The sequence below is a fragment of the Poromitra crassiceps genome (genome assembly GCF_964638095.1).
Source record: "Poromitra crassiceps genome assembly, chromosome: 3".
NCBI lineage: Eukaryota > Metazoa > Chordata > Actinopteri > Beryciformes > Melamphaidae > Poromitra > Poromitra crassiceps.
Window position 1 is genome coordinate 44,147,418 of NC_139625.1, and position 9,559 is coordinate 44,156,976.

At 45.3% G+C, this 9,559-nt stretch overlaps 1 protein-coding gene across 1 annotated transcript in view; it reads left to right on the plus strand.

The window, feature by feature from the left end:
* The window catches only part of ehd4 (EH-domain containing 4), a 107,390-nt gene that overhangs the window by 44,043 nt on the left and 53,788 nt on the right, over positions 1–9,559 (plus strand). Inside the window, exon 2 of the mRNA XM_083633513.1 lies at positions 1,748–1,924. Within this exon, the coding sequence (XP_083489639.1) occupies positions 1,748–1,924 (177 nt within the window). The remainder of the gene's footprint in view (positions 1–1,747; positions 1,925–9,559) is intronic.

A 9,559-nucleotide genomic window follows, 5' to 3' on the forward strand; every position in this document is an offset into this window, starting at 1 on the left:
CGTACGGATGTCCGTCCGTACGGATGTTTGTTAACGCCATATCTGAGGAACGCCTTGACGTAATTTCATCAGATTCGCCTTAAACATTCACTTAGGCTCAAGGATGATCTGATTAGATTTTGGTGGTCAAAGGTCAAAGGTCAAGGTCACTGTGACCTCTCAAACGCCATTTTCAAGCTTGTTAACGCGATATCTGAGGAACGCCTGGACGGAATTTCATCAGATTCGCCTTAAACATTCACTTAGGCTCAAGGATGATCTGATTAGATTTTGGTGGTCAAAGGTCAAAGGTCAAGGTCACTGTGACCTCTCGAACGCCATTTTCAAGCTTGTTAACGCGATATCTGAGGAACGCCTGGACGGAATTTCATCAGATTCGCCTTAAACATTCACTTAGGCTCAAGGATGATCTGATTAGATTTTGGTGGTCAAAGGTCAAAGGTCAAGGTCACTGTGACCTCTCGAACGCCATTTTCAAGCTTGTTAACGCGATATCTGAGGAACGCCTGGACGGAATTTCATCAGATTCGCCTTAAACATTCACTTAGGCTCAAGGATGATCTGATTAGATTTTGGTGGTCAAAGGTCAAAGGTCAAGGTCACTGTGACCTCTCGAACGCCATTTTCAAGCTTGTTAACGCGATATCTGAGGAACGCCTGGACGGAATTTCATCAGATTCGCCTTAAACATTCACTTAGGCTCAAGGATGATCTGATTAGATTTTGGTGGTCAAAGGTCAAGGTCACTGTGACCTCTCGAACGCCATTTTCAAGCTTGTTAACATATCTGAGGAACGCCTGGACGGAATTTCATCAGATTCACCTTAAACATTCACTTAGGCTCAAGGATGATCTGATTAGATTTTGGTGGTCAAAGGTCAAAGGTCAAGGTCACTGTGACCTCTCGAACGCCATTTTCAAGCTTGTTAACGCCATATCTGAGGAACGCCTGGACGGAATTTCATCAGATTCGCCTTAAACATTCACTTAGGCTCAAGGATGAACTGATTCCATTTTGGTTATCAAAGGTCAAAGGTCAAGGTCACAGTGACCTAACAAATGCCATTTTCAAGCTCGGTAACGCCATATCTCAGTAACACATTGACTAAATTTCTTCACATTTGGCTCAAATATCCAATTCTGCACAGAAACGCCTTGATGCAATTTCTTCCAATTTGGCTCCAACATCCACTTGGACTCAAGAATGAACTAATGGCGGAGGCATAAGTCCGCCTTGCGGTCGTTCTAGTCTCTCTCTACATCTGTCTCTCTGTCTGTCTGTCTCTCTCTCTCTCTCCCTACCTGTCTCTCTCTCTCGGTCTCTACCAGTCTGCACCTCTCTCAATTCAATTCAACAAGCTATTGTGTAACAATATTGCCCAAGCAAAAGTGTGCTGCGCTGATAGTGCTCATACATTTGTCTCATTGGCGGACGTTAGATGATGTCACCGATGATGATGATGATGATGGATGATGTCACGATGAGGATGTTGATGATGTCACTGATGAAGATGTCACCGATTGTGTCAACAGTGATGATGTCAGACATTATGATGTCACACATGGTGTCACTGTTGAAAGTTATAAGAATCAGCTCTGCCAGCTTCGTAGTTCAAGGCCAGCTACAGTCAGATTCCTGCAGCTGTGCACTGAGAGAGGAAAAAAATTGATTTGGGGATTATCGATACTTTGTCCTGTTTCATTTGATTGAAGCACATCAAGTGAACCTCTCTCTCTCCCTCTCCAGGTATTTGTTGGAGCAGGATTTCCCGGGGATGCGTATCGGTCCGGAGCCAACCACAGATGGTTTCATCGCCGTGATGTACGGCGAGAACGAGGGCATCGTCCCCGGCAACGCTCTGGTGGTCGACCCCAAGAAACCCTTCAGGAAGCTCAACGCCTTCGGCAACGCCTTCCTCAACAGGTACCAAGTCCTGCCGCTAAACCGGAACGTCGGATTGGTGGATTTTCCTCATGATTTGCACACAAAGGTGTCGATTGACCAATTTCGCTGGCAAGCCACCATCCTTTAACCTTGCTTGCAAGATGGATAACCTCGCGAGATCAAAAGAGATTCTCTCGACGTATCCATCTTGTCATGCACAGGTAGTTAAGATGATTGGTCGAACCATGCCGGCCCGACCAATCAGCGGCAGCCGTAGGCGGGCTCAGGCTCGTCTGGGCAAGTAGTGGGTACATGGTCTTTGTAGTTCTTTTCACTCGTCAACATGGCTGCCGCCGCGGAAGTGACAGGCAGTCTGAATTAAATTGAATGTAACGTTCCCAATTCTATGTATTAAATTCTAAAAAACGACCCTCAACATTTGGGAAGGCTAAGCCACACAACTAGTTCGTTATAATCTAACTAAATGCTTCGAAGGTGACTTTACGACCGTGAGGACTCAATCAATGAATACCACGGAGATCAGGGCACAGGCACCTTCGGCGATCTGATTGGTTGAAGTTAACACCCACCAGCGGTGATAGACAGATGGGTCATCCAATCACCTGCCAAGTAGCTTGGAAAAAGTGCCCGCCTCCGTCAGCGGGTCTGGTTACTGCATTCCCAGATCGACTGGTTTAGTGAAACTATGTGGAGCTATACCGTCCATCTGGCAGCGTCAGGTTAACCATCCTTAGCATTACGGAATTTCCCATTCAAAAAGTGAGAGTGAAAAGAGTTGAGCGCTTTAATCATAGACTGTCAAAATATATGGATGTAGCCACCCATTGGTTTTTGGACTCCCGTTTTGAAGGCTCGAGGTTGGCATTTTCACCGTGGCCATCTTGGTTATTTGGAGCCAGACGTGACATGAATTCGGACGAGAACAGTCGCAGCACCACCTGCTATTGGCCCGTGAGCTGCACGATCACTGGACAGATGACCTGTCAATCAATTTTTTTTAATCATCTATTTTACTCAAAATGGGACCATCATTTACAAAATCATTGTAAATGACATAATTCTGTATTGAAGAATTTAAACTGGCAATTGAAACCATAAACACATTAGAAAAGTGTTTACTGAGGTCATAAATCAAGTGAGAAGTATGGTCATTTTACCGTTCACTTCCATATAAATGGACATCCTCCAGCCCCCTGCAGGCCATTCGAAAGAATGCAGGTTTAAGTTACTTCTGCATTGGCTACACAAATGGAGCTACGAGCTAGCCCCTTGGCTTTAATCCTGCTTTTTTATCTGTTGTGTTATCTGAATCCTTTTCTTGACTGCCGTATGAGCCCGTTTCCCCTCCCGCATCATTAGTCTAATACTGTATTTCATCGTGTAACATTTTGAAATGATCGGTGACATTCAACAGCGTGTCGTGGGAACAGACGCTCAGTCCACTGAAGTGATGGTGTCCTGGCCTGGGAGGAGTGAGCCCAGGGGCGGACTGGGAAAATAATTCAGGCCGGGCATTAGATACCAAGCAGGCCAGGCCGATACGGGCCGACGCGCGTGCCGTTTGAAGCCCAATTTGGGCCGTTTGAAGCCCAATTTGGGCCGTTTGAAGCCCAACTTGGGCCGTTTGAAGCCAGATTTGGCCCGTTTGAAGCCCAATTTGGGTCGTTTGAAGCATGATTTGGGCCGTTTAAAGCCCAATTTGGGCCGTTTGAAGCCAGATTTGGGCCGTTTGAAGCCCAATTTGGGCCGAGTATAATTTTACAATGAGATGCACCCTTTAACCCTGAATGAAGTAATAAAACCACTAGTAAACCAGTAGGGGGCGCCTGGCCTGCTGTTCAGTGAGTGGCCTGACTGCGGGCACCAATTTTTTTTTCTTTTTCTGCAGGCCAGGCCAGGCCAGGCCACCGGGCATTTGCCCGACGTGCCTGATTATGCAGTCCGCACCTGAGTGAGCCGGTCCCGGTCCGTCCTGATATCTCCCTCCCTTTGTAAACATGTGGTCGTGGAGCTCTTCCCAGCTGATCTCAGAATTGTTGTTCTGTGATGGATGATGTTTTAATGGGCTGGAGACGTTTCTCTGGCCTCTCTGCTTCAGAGCCACCTGAGACATAGGGGAGATGGAGAGATGAGACAGGGCTTTGGAAGCAGATCTGAACTGGATTCTGTCTGAAGGTTTTGCTTCACAGAGGAAGCGCAGAACCACGTGGCCTCTTTAATCTGAACTCCTTAACTCATTCATGGCCAAAGACGTCTTTGACGTGTTATCAGGAATAGCCCTCAGGGCCAATGACGTGTTTGACGCGTTTTTGTTTTTATTAGTGCAGCGCGTAGTTCAAAGACTTCCCCAGCCTGTGACATGGTATCAGGTCCCTGGCCTCAAAGACAAAGCCGACAACACGTTATCAAACACATACCGCAGCTGTTGTTTTGAAATGGAAGAGGAGGAGAAAACGGAGAAACGCTGCCTATTGCATAGAGGAGAAACGCCATTGAAACGCCCCTCGGCGCGCTGCGCTGGTCGCCTTGCTGCAGGGCGAACCTGGATTGAGTTGTTCGCGGTAGTCAAACCAACATGATCGATCCGGTTCCAGCGCCTGGTCCCAAGGCCAAGCCGACCCCGTTCCTGTGTCGCAGCATTCGTCCCAGCCCGAACGAGAGGAGGAAAACGATGCAGAGGCAGAGGAGGCTAGACGCTGATCTCAGACCAGTTTGGTGTTCCCCTCCTATGCTAATTTGCGGGGCGATCAATAGTGTTCCCTGGGAAGGAGGTGCGATCCAGCAGCAGCTGTGGACAGAACTCTCTGTGTGTGTGTGTGTGTGTGTGTGTGTGTGTGTGTGTGTGTGTGTGTGTGTGTGTGTGTCTGTCTGTCTGTCTGTCTGTCTGTCTGTCTGTCTGTCTGTCTGCACACTCACTCACACTGAGTAAACTGTATTGTTGAATGTAAAAAAAGCACTTCATGTATATATATATATATATATATATATTTATTTATTTTGTCATTTGTGTCATAACGAATAATATTTACATGTCTGATGTCAATACAGTTCAAAATAAAAGAATTGAGAGCGAGTTCTGCCTGAGATTGTGTCCTTTACAAAAATTGCCTTTTCTCCTGTTTGTCTTCTCAGAGAGACCTTTTTGGTGAAAACAGGGTGTATATAAATGGCTATAAGTAGAGTACAGAACATGCTAAAAGCTCACTTTTTTTTCCCTGGTGAACCCAGAGACGTACATCTTCATTTTGAGGTATTGCAAATCACTTTGGTGCTAATAGATAATTTACTGTGGGTCTTGAAAGATGACCAACAATTATGAAAATCTTTGGCCTGTGCTAAATATTGGCAGTCCTAAACTGGCCATGAATGAGTTAAAAGATAACAACCAGGCCCCCAGCATCCGGTCTCAGCCTTGAAGCAAATTGAACATGGTGGCCAAGCTCGTTATTGCAAATCACGTGACGCCCTGCAGCCCAGGTCCACTTACATGGGGAAAGAGGCAACTGTAAAACGACTCTTGATTATTATTTTAAAAGTGATTCTGATTTTATATTATTAGTTTTATTCAGAAGCCACCAAGAGGCGTTTTCTGGAGCTCCCTCTCTATGGCTCTGGCCAGGGGCGGTTTTAGCATCAGAGCTTTGGGTGGGCTCAGCCCACCCAAAGGTCATGGACCACTGAACCCCTAGGGGGGTCCGGGGGCATGGCTCCCCAGAAGAAAATTTTGTACAGTTTCAAGTAAAAATGGATCAAACTGGCGCACTTTGAGATCAAAATGAAGAGACTAGATCTATGAAGAACTACACACATCAATATCTTCTTTACCGTTCTGTGGTGGTACAGCGATGAAAAAATAATTGTTTCCCTATATATACTATATATATTCTGCATACAGGATTACTTACTATTTGGTAGAATTATGCTTGCATAAATAATAACAAAATCACTTCAGGGGAGTTTCAAGTAAAGTAACATTTTGCTTTGTAGGCAAAACAAAAGTAAAATTAAATCAAAAGGGAACTTCCTAACTTATTGTTGGCTGGAATAATATTCCGACAAGATGATAATATACTGTAAGCACTAAAGCAGGAGTTTGCAGTCAACTAGTTGAAAGTAATATGTGGCAGTATTTGTGGGGGTCAAAATCTATGTAGGGTGTACCACCACAAATAGATCAGTGTATGGGAAACACAGCCTACGAAACAACGTTACGCGCTAATTTGCATATCAATATGCGCTAATTAAAGGCCGGCTTTACCGTGGGGAATATGAATATATATTAAATCTCACGCCCCTAAGGTTTTCGAATCCGTTGAAATTTTTGAAATTGGTTGTTTCCCGCCAGAGATATCACCAGAAATCCACTCTGTGTGTGTGGGGGTGGGGGGTGGTGGAGGGGAGGGGCGGGTGCGGGGACCCGAAATACTACATTTCCCACAATGCACTGGGCTCGCGTGGCCTTCGTTTTCACGCCCACCCCTCAGGCATTTGGCTGATATCAAACTCCAGTAGGTGGCGGTAATGCACATATATGCTTGCCAACCGCCATAAAAGTCGAAGAAGAAGAAGGCTTCAACATAAAAAGATTTAGTAGAAGAAGAAAAAATTACAAAACATAAAAAAAAAAATTGCCTCCAAATTGCACCAAATTTAAACGGTAGTATATATGTCGGGAGATGTCTTCATAAAAAAAAAATCATGCATTTTAAGGCATTTTTGTAGGAGTTTGATGTTGTAAACATTTCATGTAAAAATGTGTAAAATCGGGTACATTGCTCAGCGTTGATTTCGTTACTTCAACGCACCTACTACTAGATGTAAAATTTGACGAGCTTTCCAATGCCGCCAGTCCCGTGTCTGTCCGTGCTTCCGTTCCAGAGATATGGTCTCTTGGCAAGGAGCTATGGGAAGCTAATATTAGCTACCATAAGCTAGGCGGTTGAAAAAGATGGCTGCCTTTTGCTTTTCTTCGAGGCCTCTGAAGGGGCGTGGAGGACCTCTAGAGGCGGGACCATGGCTCACAACACTTGTAGTTCATAGGCCCTCAACTTCCGCAAGGCTGGACATGTCGCTCTGACGCGTTTTGCGTCAGAGCGACATGCAAATAATGTGAGAGATGGATGATAGGTCAGGCAGGGAAGCACCAATTTCAAAAATTTCAACGGATTCGAAAACCTTAGGGGCGTGAGATTTAATATATATTCATATTCCCCACGGTAAAGCCGTCCTTTAAGTAACTACTAACGACTCTGACTGCTCAATGCTCACCTCACAGTTTCATTGATCATGAGTGGGGAGAACGATTGTGTGGACTGTGGAGGACCACTTCGCTGCTGTACTGTGTGTGTGACCTGTGTGAAGTGATGTGGGATTAGGCAGATAGATGGAGGAGGGAGCGCCTGCGCAGCCGCGGTTCTAGAAACTTTTCGGGTGGGCTGAACCCCCCTAAATTTTTGTCTCAGCCCACCCTAAGAACATAGAGGGGGGGGGGAAACACGCACACAGCGCATTGAGTGTAGTCAGAAACTGCTACTAATGACCACCATGGATTTGGAAAAAAAAAAAAAAAAGGTACTACTACTATAACTCTGGGCCTGGGCTCGCTCATGAATGCAAGCAGATATGCGCAGCATTGCACACGTGACCGTGGGCTGCATCGATTCAATGATCAACCAATAACATTGGTTACGATTAAGGTTAGGGAGTGAAAAAAGTGCAACTCAGAGTGTGCTCGGGCTTGTAGGTTAATGGGAAAGGTATGCCTTCCAATCTGAGGACTGGGGTTTGATTCCTCACATTTTTATAAAGCATTAGAGTTAGACATTAGGTTTAGGCAAGTACAACAATTTGGTTAGGGTTAGAGTTTTATTTAACCACATCTTTTTTACTTGCTGCACGTTTTCAGGAAGAAGCAGTTGCGGCGACGAATCAAATTAGTTTGGGCGTGTTCAACACGGCGATATCAGGACGTACAAAATTGACTAGCTTATTTTCAACAGACATGAGACAGAGGCCTACTTGGTCCTACACCAAATAAAGCTTTACAGTAAACATTACTCTTAATGTTAGGTATAGGGGAACCTATGAGGACTTTTAACTATAACCTGCTTGTCTAAAATGTGTTTAAATAGATGATAGAGGCTTACCTTTTCACTGTAGGAATTTTAAGACGGCTGTCTTAAAGTTAAGGAAAAAAATTGGAGAACCTTCATTTCAAGAATACCATTTATTCGTACGTTTTTCCTTTAGGGACTGTTCGTTATTTAGGGAAGGGCCCACTGGAGGAAAATAGGGGAGGGTCATCCTGTTTTAAATTTAGTCTGAGGGGAGGGTACACTCTCTTTAATTTGAGTCCAGGGAAGGGGTATACAATTTTGATTCGATAAAAATATATAAACTTTTTTTTTTTTTTATCTTTGCTTTTCGGACTTCAACAACTACTGAGTTGCTTCATTTACACCCCTCCTGTCCAAACTGTTTGGTATGTCCCGGTGCATTGTTTCTCTTTGTCGGTCCTATCTGTCGATCTTTGTGCTTGGCCTATCCAGACAGTAGGCGTGTACAGTATCTGGCGAATCAGTGGCGCTTTTCTGGTGATAATACGGAAGTACATTTGAGATTGGCAGGGCTGCTGGTGGGGTGTATTGCAATTATAGAACATACCCGCAATTAAACCAAACAGAAAAGAAACCGCTATTTAAGCACAAATATTGATATACACAGACTGAAGATTGTTTCACAAGCGAAAATAGCATATTGTTTGGGGAGGGTCAATCATATTTTTCAAATCACTTGGGGAGGGTCAAGGAAAAATATATTTTGATCAGAGAAGGGGCACAGCTTTTTATTTCAGAGCACACCAAATCCCTCCAGTGACCCCCCCTTCTAAATAACGAACGGTCCCTTAGAGGTTGGGTTTAGGCATGGGCTCAGTGAGGTTATGGTTAGAGGTTGGGTTTAGGCATGGGGTCGGTGACATTATGGTTAGAGGTTAGGTTTAGGCATGGGCTCAGTGAGGTTATGGTTAGAGGTTGGGTTTAGGCATGGGCTCAGTGAGGTTATGGTTAGAGGTTGGGTTTAGGCATGGGCTCCGTGAGGTTATGGTTAGAGGTTGGGTTTAGGCATGGGCTCCGTGAGGTTATGGTTAGAGGTTGGGTTTAGGCATGCGGTCGGTGAGGTTATGGTTAGAGGTTGGGTTTAGGCATGGGGTCGGTGAGGTTATGGTTAGAAGTTGGGTTTAGTCATGGGGTCGGTGAGGTTATGGTTAGAGGTTGGGTTTAGGCATGGGGTCGGTGAGGTTATGGTTAGAGGTTGGGTTTAGGCATGGGGTCGGTGAGGTTATGGTTAGATGTTGGGTTTAGGCATGGGGTCGGTGAGGTTATGGTTAGAGCGAGCTGAGGTCAAGGCTGTCGTAAAGTCATGAAAAAGTGAGGAGACGTGACAATGTGAGCCAAGGAGAACACGCATAAGGCACGCAAAACGACCATGAAGTAAGACATGAAATGCAGAGTCTTGTGTCTGCAAAGGCAATTCACTGATGGATTGCTCCGTGGCCCACTACACGGTGCTCTGAGGCCCACCAGTGGGCCACGACACAGTGGTTGAGAATAGCTGCCCTACCCTACCAACATAAGGATCACAGGTTCGAGCCCC